At 43.7% G+C, this 21,814-nt stretch overlaps 1 protein-coding gene across 6 annotated transcripts in view; it reads right to left on the reverse strand.

Moving 5' to 3' along the window:
- The window catches only part of LOC142249007 (cytosolic carboxypeptidase 6-like), a 2,064,630-nt gene that overhangs the window by 881,341 nt on the left and 1,161,475 nt on the right, over window positions 1-21,814 (reverse strand). For all 6 annotated transcript variants that reach the window (XM_075320539.1, XM_075320540.1, XM_075320543.1 and 3 more), the window contains one exon: window positions 1,396-1,435. In XM_075320539.1, the coding sequence (XP_075176654.1) occupies window positions 1,396-1,435 (40 nt within the window). The remainder of the gene's footprint in view (window positions 1-1,395; window positions 1,436-21,814) is intronic.

Consider the following 21,814-nt stretch of genomic DNA (forward strand, 5'->3'; position numbering starts at 1 on the left):
TCTGATGGATTTGTAAAATTTTTGTGAAAGCATTTAGCTAGATAAAGGACTTGGAGAAATAACAAAAACGTCTGTGCTAAACCCCCTTACAAGGAGCCTAAATGAAAGGAGAATGAAAAAGCTTCCAAAGATAAAGCTGGAGGAATAAGTGTATCAATACAAATATGTAACAATAAATAATTATAGGTATAAATGAATGCACAGCATGAAAAATATATATCACATATCACATTGCAATAAAAGGCATATTTTCATATAAAAATGGATGTCAATACCAACTGAAGAACAAATGACCATTAAATAAAGGATAGAATATTTCCATTGTCACTTATGATAAAGCAGAATGACCGCTGCAGCTTAAAATCCCACACACTGATGGAATCGATGAGAATATAGAATATTTAGTAAGAGAACCCAGGAGATTAAGCATCAGGCTGATAACATCTTACTGTATTCTGTATGTGTCCTTCAGCAGACTGAAATAGGTAACCAGGTGGAAAATCCTCAGCCAGAGGAGTGAGCTCAGAGCCGGCGGCAGCGAGTGTCCAACAGGGGATGTGCCGTGTAGAAAGTAAGTGCTGAGTGGGTCTATCCCGCATGAGTGCACTAAGCACAAGCCCCCTACGATGCCGCACTGTGACGCCTGAGTACACTCACAGGTGAGCAAACAAGACGTGGAGTCAGTGCTGGTGGTGACGTCACCAGAAAGAACGGTGGCTGCTAAGGCTCGCAATTCCTACGTGTTTCAAAGCTCTGTGGCTTTTTCATCAGCTCCCTGCTGCTATCTCTAACTCTAAGAGAAGGTAGAGCAGAAACAGCTTTCAGAACCAGGAGCAGAAGCTCCGATGGATTTGTAACATTTTTGCGAAACCATTCAGCTAGATAAAAGACTTACAACCACCCTGAAGCAGCAACTCTTTTTACTAAAGAAAGTTGCTTAGCTTTCTATTTAGAAATCAAACCAATACAAAATAAACTGTGCGAAGAAGTGTATATCTTTTAAACAGGGATGAACTGTAATATAAGACACAAGGCTGTAAACAAATAACGAGATGTGGTACTTGCTTGAGCAAAGCCCTTCGATCAGCTGACCGGAAGGGTACTCAGAATCAGATCACCCCTAATCTAATAGATATGGAGAATCCTAAGAACATCATCAATATACTATTATGGGAAGACCACCTTAGCTACCCAAACAAGCATTTGATAGAGACAAAGTATTGAATTGAGGATTTGGCCAACATATGATTTGGAAAGCAAATGACAGCAATAAAACACAATAACTATGAATGATATCAGATTCCGAGCTGCCAACAATTACCAGAAAAATCACGCCATGAACAATATTCCTTTCTTTTGTAAAGAAATGCAGTTAACTCTTAGACTGGTCCTTACCGGGGCTGGTAATTGTGAGGAGATCAAGTCTTCGTTGTTGCTGCAATAGAGAGAAAATAGAAATGTTATGTTACTCAATTGCTATATATATATATATATATATATATATATATATATATATATATATATATATATATATATAAATAAATATATATAATTATATATATATATATATATATATATATATATATATATATATATATATATATATATATATATATATATATATATATATACACACACACAGTATATACTGTATGAGAATGTCCTGGGGGTATTCTCAAATCATGTTTAGACCATCTTAGCCCAGCTGAATGAGTTGTATACTAGTATACCATACAGTAACATCACATATTAAGACGTTATAAAAAAATATACAGAGGTAAAACAAATAAATAATAAAGAATGCCAGACATTCGGGTGTATATCAGGTATAATAATGTGTGATTGTGTGACTTGTATTGTTTTTTCTCAGTTCTTTCCGCTGCAGGTTTTATCTTTAAATTTCTATTTTCTCTGAGCTAGTGGGTGGAAGCTGTGTCACCTTTATTGAGGGGCTCCTGCTCTGAATGCCGCTGAGAGTATCTGCACAGCTGTATTATGACACATAAAGCAATAAACAGACAGAACCTCGCCCCTTAATGGCGGTCAGGAGCTGGATGGAACAGGTAATCCATATTCCATAAGTATAGAATACAGAACCATATGTGATTGTGGACTTATGGATCCAAGCATACAAACCCTATATATTTATTTTTAAAAATTGTAGTCTTAAGCGGGCTTTACACGCTATGAGATCGCTACAGCGATCTCGTTGGGGTTACGGATTTTGTGACGCACATCCGGCCACGTTAGCGATCTCGTTGTTTGTGACTCCTAGGAGCGATTTTGGATCATTGCAAAAACGTCCAAAATCGCTCCTCGTTGACATGGGGGTCCATTCTCAAATATCGCTGCTGTCGCGTGGGCGAAGTTGATGCTCGTCCTTGCAGCAGCACACATTGCTACGCGTGACACCGCAGGAACGAGGAACCTCTCCTTACCTGCCACACGCCAGCAATGATGAAGGAAGGAGGTGGGCGGGATGTTCGTCCCGCTCATCTCCGCCCCTCCGCTTTGATTGGCCGGCCGCTTAGTGACGTCGCGGTGACGTCGCTGTGATGCCGAACGTCCCTCCCCCTTGATGGAGGGATTGTTCGGCCGTCACAGCGACGACGCCGACCAGGTAAGTGCGTGTGACGCTGCCGTAGCGATAATGTTTGCTGCGGCAGCGATCACCAAATATCGGCATAACGATAGGGGCGGGTGCTATCACGCTCGCCATCGCTAGCATCGGCTAGCAATGTCGCAGCGTATAAAGCCCGCTTTAATGAACGTTTGTCAAAAGTTAAGGATGGAGAATATATAGATTGATAGGTACACAAATTGTCTAAATCTGTTAGTGACCACTTCTCCTTTGCGGAGATAATCCATCCACCTCACAGGTGTGACATATCAAGATGCTGATTAGGCAGCATGATTATTGACAGAAAAAGGAGAAAGGAGGTGGACTTGAATATAGAAGTAAAAATACATTTTATTGGTAACAATATTAAAAGTTTGAGATAAATATAACACAAATATAACAGCATAGAGGATATGGACAGGCTATGCAAACATACAGAACAGACAAACATTACAAGAATATGAAAATAATGACAGAATCCCAAAGATTACATGTGAACATGAAGGGTGGAGACACCATGACACCATGACACCAAGGTTCGTTGCTCCTTGGTGTCACACGATGCGATGTCGCTACCGGCGCCGGATGTGCGTCACTAACGTTGTGACCCCGACGATATATCGGTAGCGATGTCGCAGTGTGTAAAGCACCCTTTAGGCTGGCCACAATAAAAGATCACTCTGAAGTGTTCAGTTTTACAGTATTGGGCAATCCGGGGGGGGATCAGAAACCAAGTAAGTATCTGGTGTGACCACCACTTGCCTCACGCAGTGCAACACATCTCCTTCACATAGCGTTGATCAGGTTGTGGATTGTGGCCTGAGGTTCGTTGGTCCACTCAGTTGCTGGATATTGGCAGGAACTGGAACACGCTGTCTTATACTACGATGCAGAGCCTCCCAAACATGCTCAGTGGCTGACCTTCTGATGAATACGCTGCCATGCAAGGAATTGTGCACAGATCCTTGCACCATGGGGCCGGGCATTATCACCTACAACATGCGGTGATGGTGGTGGATGAGGCACAACAATGGCCTCAGGATCTTGTCTCAGTATCTCTATGAATTCACATTGGCATCAATAAAATGCACCAATGTTCATTATCCATAACATACTCCTGCCCATACCATAACCCACCGCCACCATGAACCACTCCATGCACAACATTGACATAAGCAATCTGCTCCCCCACACGACGCCATACACACAGTCTGCCCTGTACAGTGAAATCCAGAATTGATCTGTGAAGAGATCACCTCTCCAACATGCCGGACAATATCGAATATGAGCATTTTCCCACTCAAGTTGGTTACGACGACAAGCTGCCGTCAGGAGGAGACCCCGATGAGGACAACGAGCAGCAGAAGAGCTTCCCTCAGACGGCTTCTGAGAGTTTGTGCAAGCTATTGTTGCAGCCGCTGTCCGGGTGGCCGGTCTCAGGTGATCTTGGAGGTGAAGATGCTGGATGTGGAGGTCCTGAGCTGCTGTGGTCACACGTGATCTGCGGTTGAGGCCAGTTGGATGTTCTGCCAAATTCTCTGAAACACCTTTGTAGACGGATTATGGTAGAGAACTAAACATTCAAGTCATGGGCAACAGCTCCGGTGGACAATACCACAGTCAGCAGCCAATTGCACACTACCTCAAAACTTGCGACATCTGTGGCATTGTGCCGTGTGATAAAACTGCACATTTTAGAGTGGCGATTTATTGTGGCCAGCCTAAGGCACACCTGTGCAATAATCATGTTGGCCAATCAGCATCTTGATATGCCGCCCCTGTGAGGTGGATGAATTATCTCGGTATAGGAAAAGTGCAACTAACACAGATTTACACAGGTTTGTAAACAATATTTGAGAGAAAAAAGCCTTTTGTCTCCATAGAAAAAGTCTTAGCTCTTCTTTGTTCACCTCAAAGATCGACAGACAGATAGACAGATAGAAAGATATATAGATAGATAGATAGAGGGATATATAGATATAGGGATAGATAGATAGAGGGATAGATAGATAGATAGAGGGATAGATAGAGGGATAGATAGATATAGGGATAGATAGATAGCGGGATATATAGATAGAGGGATAGATAGATAGATAGAGGGATAGATAGATAGATAGATAGAGGGATAGATAGATAGATAGATAGATAATAGATAGATAGAGGGATAGATAGATATAGGGATAGATAGATAGATAGATAGATAATAGATAGATAGATAGATAGATAGATAGAGGGATAGATAGAGGGATAGATAGATAGATAGATAGATAGATAGATAGAGGGATAGATAGATAGAGGGATAGATAGATAGCGGGATATATAGATAGAGGGATAGATAGATAGATAGAGGGATAGATAGATAGATAGATAGATAGATAGAGGGATAGATAGATAGATAGATAGATAATAGATAGATAGAGGGATAGATAGATATAGGGATAGATAGATAGATAGATAGATAATAGATAGATAGATAGATAGATAGAGGGATAGATAGAGGGATAGATAGATAGATAGATAGATAGAGGGATAGATAGATAGAGGGATAGATAGAGGGATAGATAGAGGGATAGATAGAAAGAGGGATATATAGATAGAGGCATAGAGATAGATAGATAGATAGATAGATAGATAGATAGAGGGATATATAGATAGAGGCATAGAGATAGATAGATAGATAGATAGAGGGATATATAGATAGAGGCATAGAGATAGATAGATAGATAGATAGATAGATATAGGGATAGATAGATAGAGGGATAGATAGATAGATAATAGATAGATAGAGGGATAGATAGATAATAGATAGAGGGATAGATAGATAGATAGAGGGATAGATAGATAGAGGGATAGATAGATAGAGGGATAGATAGATAGATAGATAGATAGATAGATAGAGGGATAGATAGATAGAGGGATAGATATATATAGGAATAGATAGATAGAGGGATAGATAGATAGATAGAGGGATAGATAGATAGATAGATAGATAGAGGGATAGATAGATAGAGAGATAGATAGATAGATAGAGGGATAGATAGATAGATAGATAGATAGAGGGATAGATAGATAGAGGGATAGATAGATATAGGGATAGATAGATAGAGGGATATATAGATAGAGGAATAGATAGATAGAGGGATAGATAGATAGATAGATAGATAGAGGGATATATAGATATAGGGATAGATAGATAGATAGATAGATAGATAATAGATAGATAGAGGGATAGATAGATAGATAGATAGATAGAGGGATAGATAGATAGATAGAGGGATAGATAGATAGATAGAGGGATAGATAGATAGATAGATAGATAGAGGGATAGATAGATAGATAGATAGATAGATAGATAGATAGATAGAGGGATAGATAATAGATAGATAGAGGGATAGATAGAGGGATAGATAGATAGATAGATAGATAGATAGAGGGATAGATAGATAGAGGGATAGATATATATAGGAATAGATAGATAGAGGGATAGATAGATAGATAGAGGGATAGATAGATAGATAGATAGAGGGATAGATAGATAGAGAGATAGATAGATAGAGGGATAGATAGATAGATAGAGGGATAGATAGATAGATAGATAGATAGATAGATAGATAGAGGGATAGATAGATAGATAGATAGATAGAGGGATAGATAGATAGATAGATAGATAGATAGATAGATAGATAGATAGATAGAGGGATAGATAATAGATAGATAGAGGGATAGATAGAGGGATAGATAGATAGATAGAGGGATAGATAGATAGATAGAGGGATAGATAGAGGTATAATAGAAAAAAGGTATAATAGAAAAAAAAAAAAAAAAATGACCTCATTCACAATCAGCAGCTGGAACATCCAAGGCCTGAGCACCTCGGCCTTTGGATGTAAAACAAATGACCCCGACTTTATTCAAAGACTGAAAAATATAGACATTCAGATCCTCCTGGAAACATGGACCAGAGCTGAAAACGAATCTCCGGTGCCAATCGGATACAGGGAAATCTCTGTCCCTGCCCTTAAAAATAAAAACACCAAACAGGGCCGCTGCTCAGGAGGAATACTGATCTGGTATAAAGAAGAGCTCCACCAGTACATCACACCAGTGAAGAGAGGAGGCAGCCACATATGGATCAGAATCAGCAGCTCCATCCTCACCTCTCAGTCCGATGTCTACCTCTGCACCACCTATATACCACCGCCAGAGTCCCCCTACTTCAATCCAGACAGCTTTGAGATCTTACAAGAAGAAGCCACCCATTATCAGGTCCTGGGCAAAGTTCTCATCTTTGGAGACCTCAATGCAAGAACAGGGAGAGAAAAAGACTTTCTGACCACAGATGGAAACATCTACATATTTGGGGCAGAGAATGACAGTCACGACTCAGAACACTCAGAGAGAAACAGCTATGACAGTACAGTCAACAAAAGTGGCAAAAAGCTCCTGAACTTATGTAAAAGTTTAGGTCTTCATATTCTTAATGGACGTACAAAGGGAGACTCACTGGGAAGATACACACTAAACTCCCATGTAGGAAGGAGTGTAGTAGACTACGCCATTACAGATATGGACCCGGCAAATATTAGCGCCTTCATAGTCACCCCACAAACGCACCTGTCAGACCACAGCCAACTTCTCCTGTACATAAAATCTACAGAGAAACCATCCACACAAAAGCCACAGCAGAGCAGCCTCTACAAGCGACCTCCATCCTATAAATGGTCCAAGACGTCAGAAATAAAATATAAAGAGGCTCCCAACAGACCGGAATTACAGGAGATGCTCCACAACTTCTACAGCTACAAGTATAAGTCAAACCCAGAAGGAGTGAATCAAGCTGCAAAAGACCTCAACAAAATATTCCACACCATGGCCAAATTGTCCGACCTCAAACAAGTCAACTACAAGAGGCCAAAAGAAAAGCAGATCAATGGTTGGTTTGACAAAGAGTGTAAAGCCGTTCGAAAGACCCTGAGAACAGCCTCAAACAATAAACACAGAGACCCCAACAACCCAGACCTGAGGGAAGCCTATGACACCATACAAAAGCAGTACAAAACCATCCTCAGGAGGAAGAAGCAGAGCTACATCTCTACCAAACTTAGCCAACTCCAAGACGCCCTCCAAGACAACTCCTTCTGGGAAATATGGAACCACATGGACACAAAGAGCAAGAAAAAGAATGACACCCATATCCAAAATGGCAACATCTGGCTCCAGTACTTCAGAGACCTCTACAAAGACATCCCAAAAGAAGGACTAAGCCAAGAGCAGGAAAACATAACATCAAAACTAAAGGCAATGGAAGAGAAAATCAAAAACTTCCAAAACCCACTGGACACACCAATTACATTACAGGAAGTTGCAGAGAAAATCACTTCCATAAAGTGTAAAAAATCTAGTGGTCTGGATGGAATCCCCCCAGAGATGTTGAAGTACAGCCCACCAGAAATTCAAGCTGCAATGGTTAAACTGTTCAACATTGTGCTGAGTGCTGGTTACTTCCCTCGTACCTGGAACCAAGGACTCATTACACCGATCCACAAGAGTGGGGACAGGTATGACCCTGCCAACTACAGAGGCATATGTGTCAGCAGTAACTTGGGAAAACTGTTCAACAGCATCCTAAACAAAAGGATCATCAGTTTCCTTACCGAGCACAATGTCTTGAGCAAAAGCCAAGCAGGGTTCGTGCCAAACCACCGCACCACGGACCACATCTACACCCTGCACAGTCTCATTCAGAGCCACGTCCACAATACAAAGCATGGGAAGATATACGCCTGCTTTGTAGACTTTAAAAAGGCCTTTGACTCAGTGTGGCACCCGGGCTTGTTCTTAAAAATGCTGGAAAGCGGAATAGGAGGAAAGACCTATGATGTCATCAAAAGCTCCTACACCGAGAACCTCTGCAGCGTGAGTGTGAACGGTAGAAGAACGGCTTATTTCCAGCAGAGCCGAGGAGTCAGACAGGGCTGCAGCCTAAGTCCAACGCTCTTCAATATTTACATCAATGAGCTGGCTACTGCTCTAGAATCTTCACCTGCTCCAGGTCTCACACTCCATGATGCCCAGGTGAAATTCTTGCTCTATGCAGATGACCTACTGCTGGTGTCACCAACCGAGAAAGGTCTCCAAGACAACCTACAAATCTTGGAGAAATTCAGCTCCACATGGGCACTACCGATCAATCTAAAGAAAACCAACATCATGGTGTTCCAGAAGAGAAAAAGAAGATTTGACCAGCATCCTTCATTTGTCCTAAACGGCTACACTCTAACAGGAACAGACAAATACACCTACTTGGGCCTGGAAATTCACCAGTCAGGGAGCTTCAAACAAGCCATAGAGACCCTGAAAAACAAGGCCTGCAAAACCTTTTATGCCATCCGAAGGACATTGTATCATCTGAAGCCACCAGTGAGGGTCTGGCTAAAAATCTTCGATTCCATCATTGCCCCAATCCTCCTGTACGGCAGCGAAGTCTGGGGCCCTCACACTTACCCAGATTGGTCAAGGTGGGATTCCAGCCCAACAGAAATATTCCACCTGGAATTCTGTAAGCACCTTCTCCAGGTCCATCGAAGCACCTCCAACAGCGCCTGTCGAGCTGAGCTGGGCAGATTCCCTCTACACCTAGCAGCTCTGAAGAGGTCACTATCATTTCAGGCTCACCTACAGAGGAGCAATCCAAACTCCCATCACCACAAAGCTCTGATATATATACGTGGGCCAGATGAACCAGGACCCCGGGCACAGCCCTCCCAAACCCAACTGGACAAAATAACCAATCACAGCAGCCTGACAAGAACCAGAATCAGGAAGATGGTAGACAAGGGCCAGGAGAGGTATGTCAGTGACTGGAGGACCGACATCAACACCTCACAGAAACTGACCACGTACCAGAGACTACAGAGAGACTACAGACTGGCCCCGTATCTGGAGAAAATCCCGGACCCCAGAGACCGCAGGACCCTGAGCCGATATAGACTCAGTGCCCACAGTCTAGCCATCGAATCCGGACGTCACAAGCAGAGCTACAAGCCCAGGGAGGACAGACTGTGCCAACACTGTGACCTGGAGGCCGTGGAGGATGAAACCCACTTCCTGCTACACTGCACCAAGTACTCAGCAGTGAGGGACACTCACTTCAGGAGACTCTCCCATCTCTTCCCGGATTTCAGCTCCATGAAGGAGGAAGAGAAAATATATATCCTGCTGGGGGAAGAAGAGAGCGCAGTGGAGATAGCAGCGCAGTATGTGAGCGAATGCCATAGACTTCGAGAAAGAGAACTATGATAAGTCATGGACTTCCATAGCCCCCCATCCCAGATGTGGCCCCCCCAATCCCCACCCTGGATATGTCCCATCCACCGTTACCACAGTCCCACCGTGGATATGCCCCATCATAAGCCATGGACTTCCATAGCCCCCATCCTAGAAGTGCCCCCACAGTCCCCACCCTGGATGAGCCCCATCCATCCTTCCTACAGTCCCCACCCACCATCCCCACAGCCCCAGCCCCTAATGTACACTTGCTTTGGCAAAACTAATTTGTATTTGGTCCTGCCAATAAAGCTTATTTGATTTGATTTGATTTGATTTGATTTGATAGATAGATAGATAGATAGATAGATAGAGTCTGGGGCCCTCACACTTACCCAGATTGGTCAAGGTGGGATTCCAGCCCAACAGAAATATTCCACCTGGAATTCTGTAAGCACCTTCTCCAGGTCCATCGAAGCACCTCCAACAGCGCCTGTCGAGCTGAGCTGGGCAGATTCCCTCTACACCTAGCAGCTCTGAAGAGGGCACTATCATTTCAGGCTCACCTACAGAGGAGCAATCCAAGCTCCCATCACCACAAAGCTCTGATATATATACGTGGGCCAGATGAACCAGGACCCCTGGCACAGCTCTCCCAAACCCAACTGGACAAAATGACCAATCACAGCAGCCTGACAAGAACCAGAATCAGGAAGATGGTAGACGAAGGCCAGGAGAGGTATGTCAATGACTGGAAGACCGACATCAACACCTCACAGAAACTGACCACGTACCAGAGACTACAGAGAGACTACAGACTGGCCCCATATCTGGAAAAACTCCCGGACCCCAGAGACCGCAGGACCCTGAGCCGATATAGACTCAGTGCCCACAGTCTAGCCATCGAATCCGGCCGACACAAGCAGAGCTACAAGCCCAGGGAGGACAGACTGTGCCAACACTGTGACCTGGAGGCCCTGGAGGATGAGACCCACTTCCTGCTACACTGCACCAAGTACTCAGCAGTGAGGGACACTCACTTCAGGAGACTCTCCCATCTCCTCCCGGATTTCAGCTCCATGAAGGAGGAAGAGAAAATATATATCCTGCTGGGGGAAGAAGAGAGCGCAGTGGAGATAGCAGCGTGGTATGTGAGCGAATGTCATTGACTTCGAGAAAGAGAACTATGATAAGTCATGGACTTCCATAGCCCCCCATCCCACATGTGGCCCCCCAATCCCCACCCTGGATATGCCCCAACCACCGTTACTACAGTCCCCACCCTGGATATGCCCCATCATAAGCCATGGACTTCCATAGCCCCCATCCCAGATGTGGCCCCCCAATCCCCACCCTGGATGTGCCCCATCCATCCTTCCTACAGTCCCCACCCACCATCCCCACAGCCCCAGTCCCTAATGTACACCTGCTTTGGCAAAACTAATTTGTATTTGGTCCTGCCAATAAAGCTTATTTGCTTTGAATTGATTTGATTTGAGAATCATGGCTAGAAAAAAAAATTGAGTTAAGTGTACAAATTTTGAAAAGTTATAGAAGGCAACCAATTCATTTTGATTGTAATACAAAAAAGTTTTTATTACATGAAGGGTCGGCATATTTTTGTATGTAACTATATATAAGCTAATTTCACCACCAACATTACATTTGCTCCGGGCGTCATCATCCGGCTCATTGCAAACCTACCGGACAAACCTTGCACACCCGACATAAATGTCTGAAATGTAAAGACAGTAAAGTTTTTTCTAAAACAAGACGTCTTCCGGTTCTCACAGGGAGGGGATGACGGACAACACTCAAGTTTCCATTTTTTCCTAAGCTCACCAGCCCAAACAACATGGCTTTCTCCATCTGCCTATTTTTATTACACTTTCCTAATAAATAGTAACAGATTGCACATAAAGGAAAGCGGTGGCGAGAGAAAGTGCACATTATTTATCAAGACAGTCCAATTTAAAATGAAAAATATAACTCATTTATGCCAGAAGCAGGTGCATTAATTTCTGCTGTTAAGCACATAAATATGCACATTTTCATACAAGACCTCGATGATTTAGTCCGTGCCGCACTCGCATCTGAATGAGGATCTTTTACTAGTGTAATAAAAGTAATCTGAGAAATCTGTCCTGAAAATATAGGACACAATTACAGCAATAAAGGAATAAAGAAACATCTATCTATCTATCCCTCTATCTATCCCTCTATCTATCTATCCCTCTATCTATCTATCTATACCTCTATCTATCTATCCATCCCTCTGTCTATCTATCTCTCTATCTATCTATCCCTCTATCTATCTATCTATCTATCTATCTATCTATCTATCTATCTATCTATCTATCTATCTATCCCTCTATCTATCTATCTATCTATCTATCCCTCTATCTATCTATCCCTCTATCTATCTATCTATCTATCTATCCCTCCATCCCTCTATCTATCTATCTATCTATCTATCTATCTATCTATCTATCCCTCTATCTATCTATCCCTCTATCTATCTATCTATCTATCACTCTATCTATCCCTCTATCTATATATCTATCTATCCCTCTATCTATTATCTATCTATCTATCCCTCTATCTCTCTATCTATCTATCTATCTATCTATCTATCTATCCCTCTATCTATCTATCCCTCTATCTATCTATCTATCCCTCTATCTATATATCTATCTATCCCTCTATCTATATATCTATCTATCCCTCTATCTATTATCTATCTATCTATCCCTCTATGTATCTATCCCTCTATCTATCTATCTATCTAGCTAGCTAGCGATGTCGCTGGTGAAAGCACCCGCCCCCATCGGTTGTGCGTCACGGGCAAATCGCTGCCCATGGCGCACAACATCGCTAGTACCCGTCACACGGACTTACCTGCCTAGCGACGTCGCTGTGGCCGGCGAACTGCCTCCTTTCTAAGGGGGCGGTTTGTTCGGTGTCACAGCGACATCACACGGCAGGCGTCCAATAGAAGCGGAGGGGCGGAGAGCAGCCGAAAGAAAGGGACGCCCACCTCGTTGCCGGAGGACGCAGGAACGTTGTAGTTAGTCGTTCCTGGGGTGTCACACATAGCGATGTTTGCTGCCTCAGGAACAACGAACAACCTGCGTCCTGCAACAGCAACGATATTTGATATTAGAACGACGTGTCAACGATCAACGATTAGGTGAGTAATTTTGATCGTTAGAATGTGCGTCACGAATTCCGTTGACCACAACGACATCTCGTTAGCGATTTTGTTGCATGTAAAGCCCCCTTAAAGCCTAAGCCACACGGCATGAAAATTGGACCGAGTGGAATGCGATAAAATATCACATTCCACTCGGACCAATATTGCCCTATGTCCCAGCACCCATGAGTGATTATTTTCTCAGCTCCAATCGGACAGAGAAAATAATCGCAGCATGACTCTGTCTCTCGCACCCATTCAAGTGTATGGGGTGAGAGAAAGATCGCACTGCACTCGAAGGGCGAGAATGGCAATAGCCGGCCACGGAGGAGAGATGAGATAAATCCCTCCCTCCCCTCCTCAGTGCTGTCCCGCCCCTCTTCAGTACCGACTCACCCCCCGCAGCTGAGGCCCGATCACATGATTGGACTCTCAGTTGCAGTGACACTCGCATGACACTTGACTCCTGCTGTGCTGCCAGCAAGAGCCGAGTGTCATCCGAGGATCGCATTAGTCCCCGTGTGGCCCTGGCCTAACTCATTGCCCAAGCAACTCTCATAGGACAGAGTTGCCTTAAATACCTGCAGCCTCCCAGTTGACCTGGGAGGTTCTTCCAGGTAAGGAGGATGTTGGCCATTTAAAAAAGGGGGCATGGCCACAGGCGCACCCTACGGGCAGATGCCTGGAGCCTGTCAGGAGTACAGATGCTCCGTGAGGCTGCAGCATGGGATGAGACCACCACCGCAGGACGCCTGGACAGGTGAGGGAACCGACGTCCTCACTGGGGAAGACAAGCAGGAGAGCGTGAGAACGCCAGTATGGGCGTTACATGGAGTATCATCATAGGGATAGTGTTAGTGTTGGGTGGGCTGTAATGGTGTGAGTGTTTTGGCCAGCGTGGGTGGTATATTATTTAGTAATTGTGTTTTTAATATTGTATTTGTGAAGGTATTATTTATTGGTGTTTTCCTGTATTGTAATTGTATATACTATAGTATATGATTTTCATATTGATTACATGTGCTAGTATTATATTGTGTATTAAGCGCAGTCTTGTTAGCGAATAAACTTGTGATAATAAAAAATATAACAAAGTGTTGAGTCCTAGTGGATTTGGGATACACCAGATAAATTGGGCAAAGTAGCCAGTAAAGCAGCCAAGGTACAGCGAGCGTCCGGGAGTGGTCCCAGTGGGCTGTACCCTGGACTCCCCTGAGGGAGCTAACCAGTAGTGAACCCCTATACAGGGATTGTCTGGCGCAGCCACAGAGGGCCTAAATGCAGCCCTGCCAGGGACCAGTGGAGGTCGGCTCTTATGGACTGGTAAAGTCTCTCAGCGTCCGGTGCTGGTGTGCTCAGATGCGGCAGCACAGAGATGGTAACTCGGACTTGGCAGCATGGAGATGGTAACTCGGACTTGGCAGCATGGAGATGGTCTTGGCAGCACAGATATGGTGGCTCAGACGTGGCAGCATGGAGGTGGAAACTCAGATGTGGCAGCACAGAGATGGTGGCTCAGACGTGGCAGCATGGAGGTGTAGACTCATGCGTGGCAGCACGGAGATAGTGGCAGAGAACAGGCTCTATGAGGGACACAGGTCAGCAACACGGAACTGAAACTAGGACAAGCCAAGCAGTACTAGGCACAGTAGCGTAATGGGACCTGAAAATTAGCAACGCACTAACTAGTAGGCAACGTTGCTATGTCCGCTAGGGGGAGGTGGTCTTAAATACCATTCATGGTGAGATGACCTCTAGAATCACTGCTGGGTAATGGGACGCCATCCTTTTAAGAAAGGGGGCGTGGCCACGCGTGCACCCTATGAACACTCCCAGAAGGCCTGCATGTGGCCTGGAAGCAGTTCTCAGGGCTCCTTGAAGCCAGGAGGCAGGTGAGGGGAAGGGCGCCCCTGCCTGGACCTAGGAACGGGGGCATGTGAGGATGCCGCGCTGGGACCGGAACTGGTTGCCGCCACAAAATCCTTGTGTAGGAGGATATCTCTAGTGAGGGAATAAGTTAAAAATAAAAATAATAATAATAATAATTAAGTTAATGTATTCTTGCCTCTTTTTTCCACTTTTACAAGAAGATACTAAAATCAATAATAAAAAACAATAAATATGCTGACTATCTACTGTATATTCTATATCAATCTGCTCAGCTCCCAATGCTGTATACCAGACTGCCTTTACATTTTATATATACTTATCTGGATATCCCCATTTAATGTTTACCATCAGAGCCATAGGCATCTATGGATGTTTAAATCCTGACCCCTATCCTCATCCGGGAACTCTCGGAACTATCCAGACAGATATACCACCTTTTTTTGTATAGACTCCACTCCTGTTTGGCGCAGGACAGTCCCGTATTTGACCAGATTGTTCCTGTTTTATAGATTCTCCACCGCTGTCATTTAAAGTATTTTAATGAAGAAATGCAGAAAAAAAATGAAAAATAAACCAAAAACAAGAAACCTCCTGCAGCCTGCAATTCTTAATATGATCTGATTTCGAAGGTATGAAAACATCTTCGGAAATTCTGAAATCTTACTCCATTTATTAAACCTAACGACGGAAGAGCCACTTTTGTGCACTCTCATTTAGTGCGCACTTTTTACGCTGTTACACGTATTATTTTATAAATCAGCCTTTTGCTTTCATTTACGTCTCAGTTCCTGATGTGATGCATTAGATACAGATTAGCAGCAGCTTCATTGCTTTGGCACAGAATGTACAGCTGTTCACTGTAAGGTGAGGAAAGTGATTTGAAATCATGGATCAATTTTGAGAATTATTTTACAATTTAAATCTAGATAGAAAGATGAGTGATTTTGCATTTACTTTGCTTTTACTTATCTTCTTCGTGTTCAGATATCTCATATCTTATGTACAGCTGCACTCGTTCTTATTGTTCCAAGTTTTGTGCTGCAGAAGTTGGGGGAATGAAGTAGCTCAATGATTAGTTCTAGGGACCTAGCTGTACAGGGTGCAGATGTACCAGTCTCCTCCTAGCATCTGGTGCCTAAGGGTATGTGCACAGAGTGCCTGTAAGATGTTGGCATAACCAGCAAGATTTTCCTAGGCGAAGATCAACAGGAAAAAGTTGGGCTGCCATTAGCCCCTTATTACCCCGATTGCCACCTCACCAGGGCAATTGGGAAGAGCTGGGTAAAATTCCAGAGTTATTGCATCTAATAAATGTAACAATCCTAGGCGGCTGCAGGCTGCTATTTATAGGCTGGAAGGGCCCAATAAGAATGGGTCTCCCCAGCCTGAGAATAAAAGACCTCAGCTGTCAGGCTCCCTTTTTTTTTGCTTCCTTTTTTTTTACAGTGGCCAATCACAGCCATGCCAATACTTTACAGAGGATGGTTTTGCCATCTGAACATTTACTGCTCCTTGGCAAGATCACAGACTTTTGCAGTAAATGTTCGGATGTCCGATTCCGATCTGATCCGGCCAAAGATTGTACGATTTCACTATTTTCCACTCTTTGCCGATCTGGATCGCTCATCTCTACTTCTGAGCCCTGATGAGCTTAAAAGGAGTAACTAAATATTGAACATGGGCACAACTATGTTGTTTTTACATTACTGTGCATTATGTTTATTTATTGCAAGTTGAGGAAAGTGATTGGAAATCATGGATCAATTTTGAGAATTATTTTACAATTTAAATCTAGATAGAAAGATGAGTGATTTTGTATTTACTTTGCTTTTACTTATCTTCTTTGTGTCCAGATATCTCATCTCTTATGTACGGCTGCACTCATTCTTATTGTTCCAAATTTCGTGCTGCAGCAGTTGGGGGAGTGAAGTAGCTCAATGATCAGTTTCAGGGACCTAGCTGTACAGGGTGCAGATGTATCAGTCTCCTCCTAGCATCTGGTGCCTAAGGATATCTGCAGTGCCTTTAAGATGGCACACCCAGCAAGGTTTTCCTAGGCGAGGCGAAGATCTACATTAAAAAGTTGGGCTGCCATTAACCCCTTATTACCCCGGTTGCCACTGCACCAGAATAATCAGGAAGAGCTGAGTAAAATTCCAGGATTGTCTCATCTAATGGATGCGACAATCCTGAGTGGCTGCAGGCTACTATTTTTACGCTGGGAGGCCCAGTAATCATGGGTCTCCCCAGCCTGAGAATACCAGCCTTCAGCTGTCTTGGGTTTCCTTTTTTATTTTTTTACAGTGGCCAATCACAGCCATGACAATACTTGCCATGGCTGTAATAAACAGGGAGAGGATGGTTTTGCCATCCGAACATTTACTGATCCTTGGCAAGATCACCAACGAGATTTTGCTCGCCTACGTGGATGGTGTCTGCTGCGTTATCCACGTCAATCAGCACAAGAGGAGGGCAATAAGAGGGACAGGAGGTGCAGATTAGGACGCCCATGGGACCGGACAGGACAATTTACCTACAGGGCGGGAAATTTTATAAAGGTATTTGTGGGGTCTACGGGGGGGGGATCATGGGGTAACATGCACCTTTATAGAATGCAGGACAGGCGCTAGTTAAGGTGCTAGTTTTAGTTTAGAGGGGAAAATCTGGTGACAGGTTGCCTTTAACTTATTGTGTGGCTGGACTTAGCGTGTGGAAGAGACAACTTGTTGACCTGCAAGGCGTCCACTGACAAAACGTAACCTATTAGTTGGAAACAAATAATAAAAAAAAAAAAAAAAGGCAGCAGCCTGATCTCTGGGAACTTCACAAAAACTTTATTTTGAGTATCAAAATAGATGTGTAACTGTCAGGGCAGTCTGAGTGTAGAGGGGAACATCAAGGACCTACAATGACAGTCCCACCTAATGCGCCGCCCGAGCCTGGAAAAAGCTGGTCGTGTAACGTCTTTATGAATCAAAGTGCATGTCACTCTTTTTTTTTTCTTCATAAAACTAGAGGAATAAGTGAAAAAGAAGAAACACAGGGAACAAACTGAGGTTTAAACTGTGAATATCTAAAGTGTGTGCCAAACTACAGAACACATTGCGTCTATATCAGCGGAGGACGGCAGCCAGAAAGCAACACCTAGCAATAAAAGAAAAGGGAAGTTGTCTTATTGTGCCAATACTTCCATCACCGAAGTTAATGCGTATGATAAAAGTCTGTAAATACAGTCTATCACAAAAGTGAGTACACCCCCTCACACATTTCTAAATATTTTATTATATCTTTTCCTGGGACAACACTGAAGATCTGACCCTGTGATACAATGTACAGTGTTAAAGCCCCTTTACACGCAGCGATATCGCTAGTGAGCATACCCGCCCCCGTCGGTTGTGTGTCACGGGCACATCGCTGCCCGTGCCGCACATTATCGCTAAGAATGGTCACACTATACTTACCTGCCTAGCGACGTCGCTGTGGCCGGCGAACCGCCTCCTTTCGGCCGCCCAATAGAAGTGGAGGGGCGGAGATGAGCGTCTGTAACATCCCGCCCACCTCCTTCCTTCCTCATTGCCGACGTCCGCAGGTACGGTGATGTTCCTCGTTCCTGCGGTGTCACACATAGCGATGTATGCTGCCGCAGGAACAACGAACAACATGCGTCCTGCAACAGCAACAATATTTGGGAATAGAACGACGTGTCAACGATCAACGATAAGGTGAGTAATTTTGATCGTTAACGGTCGTTCATGCGTTTCACACGCAACGACGTCGCTAACAAGGCCGGATGTGCGTCACGAATTCCGTTGACCCCCAACGACATCTCGTTAGCGATGTCGTTGCATGTAAAGCGGCCTTTAGTGTGCAGCTTGTATAACAGTGTAAATCTGGTGCCCTCTAAATAACTCAACACACAGCCAATAATGTTTAAACCGCTGACAAAAACATTAGTACACCCCTAGTACACCCCTAAGTGTAGCCATTTTCCCTCATTAGTGTTACAAGGTCTCAGGTGTGAATGGGCAGCAGGGGTGTTACATTTGGTGTTATCTCTCACACACTCTCTCATACTGGTCACTGGAAGCTCATCATGGCTCTTCATGGCAAAGAATTCTCTGAGGATTTGAAAAAAAGAATTGTTGATCTACATAAATATGGTCGAAAAAGAAAAAAAAAAGTGAGCCGGAGTATAAGATGGTATACATGGAGCTTGAAAGCTCATGTTCACACTGTCCATAAGACAAAGAAAAACCAAGGGAAAAATTATGAACATATACCCTGCTGTAACTAAATAAAAGCATAGAGAAAATAAACATAGGGGACTTAGTAAACACTTTATATGGCCGAGGCTATAGAAAGATTGCCAACACCCTGGAATAAAGCTGCAGCACGATGGACAAGACCATACAGCAGTTTAACAAGAGAGGATCCACTCAGAACAGGCCTCACCATGGTCGGCCAAAGGAGTTGAGTGCACGGGCTCAGCGTCATATCCAGAGGTTGTCTTTTGAAAATAGATGTATGAGTGCTGCCAGCATTGCTGCAGAGGTTACAGAGGTGGGGGGGGTGTCCACCTGCCAGTGTTAAGTCCATACGCAACACACGGCAGAGGATACAGGGGTGAGGGGGGTCTGCCTGTCAGTGCTCAGATCATAAACCTGTTGTCCCTGAAAGAAGCTTCTTCTAAAGATGATACACAAGGAAGTCTGCAAACAGTTTGCTGAAGATGTTTGCTGAAGACAAGCTGACTAAGGACATGGATTACTGGAAAAATGTCCTGTGGTCTGATGAGACCAAAATAAACTTATTTGGTTCAAATGGTGTCAAGCATGTGTGGCAGCGACCTGGTGAGGAGTACATAGACAAGTGTGTCCTGCCTACAGTCAAGCATGGTGGTGGGAGTGTCATGTTTGGGGCTGCATGAGTGCTGCCGGCTGTGGGGGGCTACAGATTACTGAGGGAACAATGAATGCCAACATGTACTGTGACATACTGAAGCAGAGCATGATCTCCCCCTTCATATTTCAACATGATAATGACCTCAAACACCTCCAAGACCAACACTGCCTCGCTACAGAAACTGAGGGTAAAGATGCTGAACTGGCCAAGCATCTCCAGACCTAAACCCTATGGAGCATCTGTGGGGCCACCTCAAACAGAAGGTGGAGAATCACAAGGTCTCTAACATCCACCATCTACGTGATGTCGTCATGGAGGATGGAAGAGCATCCAGCGGCTCCTGTGAAGCTCTAGTGAACTTCATGCCCAAGAGAGTTAAGGCAATGCTTGAAAATAATGGAGGCCACACAATAATGGCTGTGTGCTATATTATTTAGAGGGCACACAAAGTTTACACTGTTATACAAGCTGTACAGTGACTACTTTGACTACTTTATATTTTATCAAAGTGTCACATCTTCAGTGTTACCCCATCAAATGATATAAGAAAATATTTACAAAAATGTGGCTGAGGGGTGTACTCACTTTTGTGATAAACTGTATATGCAAAGAAAGTGGCTTTCACTATGACAATGCAATATGTGATTATATTACACTATCAAGGGAATGTGTATTTAGAAAATGAGCTGTGGTTAAATCAGTTTTACGACTTGATCCCTACCACTCACATGGGGATGAACAAATTAGGAGGGATGCAATACCTGTAATCAACAGGTCCCCTATTCAGACAAGAAGAAACCAGAAATCTGACCCTGACTTGTCCCTGCCTGACCACAGAGGCTGGCACCCTAAAATTATGAGATGACGACCCAACTCAACATCGGCTGACCCTGAGTGACCTTACCTGCACCCTTAACTATAAACAAAGTGTAACACTAAACAAAAATGATCATAAATGAAGTGCACACAGGCAGAAGGTGAGACACAGGGCTAAAAACTTGTGCACACAGTCATACAGGGAAAACGGAGGCAACTCAAAAGACTTACGGAATATGTGGAAACCCCCCCAAATCCCAAACATAAATGAATGGGAAAAATGTTGGGAAGGGAAACACACAAACAAACCACAGGGAAACGGAATAGTGATTATTCAGCAAGATGTCCTTAACTGAAGAGATGGGACTCCAAACATCCATATTTCCAGAAATATAACCAGCAATGAATGCATGTGCATGGTGAGTATAAATAGCCCCTCCCAAGATGTGACAAGGCAAACTGTTATGATTCAGGGACCGAGGAGGATCAAAAAATGCGGAAACCCAAAAAGTAACTAGAGTGGCTGGAACCTAAATGGACTGCAGACCTAATCCTGACACACAACTAGAAGTAGCTGTGGGACGAGTGTACGATGACCTAGTCGCCTCGACACAGCCTCAGAACTAAATATTCTTACAGATAAAAATATATAAGAAAAGTTAATCTGCCTCGGAGCAATCCCCAAAGATATAAATAGCCACCCACATGTAAAGGCTACGGTGATATAGGAAAATACAATACAAAGCTAGAAAACAGATTCAGCAAAGATGAGGGCCAAACTATCTTTATAGGAAAGGATAGGAAGGAGCACTGTCTGCAGACGTAAAAACCCTAAAAAATCTCAGCACGCCTGAAATGGAAAAACCCTGAGTTCAAACAGACTCTCCCCCACTATATCAGTACTCTGATGTTACTGGGATCCAAAAACACTAATAATAGATGAGGGACTGAATTTAATACCAAGCTTGACAAAACACAATACACTGCAAAATCATGGAGCTAAGTATGCAGACACTCCCAGCAGGGAATGATCCAATTCCACCAGGAACTCCACACAGGCAAAATAGGAATCAAGCATTAGTGTCAAAGCAGAAAAAACAACAAGAAAGTGGAAACAATAAGCAGAG

The sequence above is a fragment of the Anomaloglossus baeobatrachus genome, chromosome 8 (assembly GCF_048569485.1).
Source record: "Anomaloglossus baeobatrachus isolate aAnoBae1 chromosome 8, aAnoBae1.hap1, whole genome shotgun sequence".
NCBI lineage: Eukaryota > Metazoa > Chordata > Amphibia > Anura > Aromobatidae > Anomaloglossus > Anomaloglossus baeobatrachus.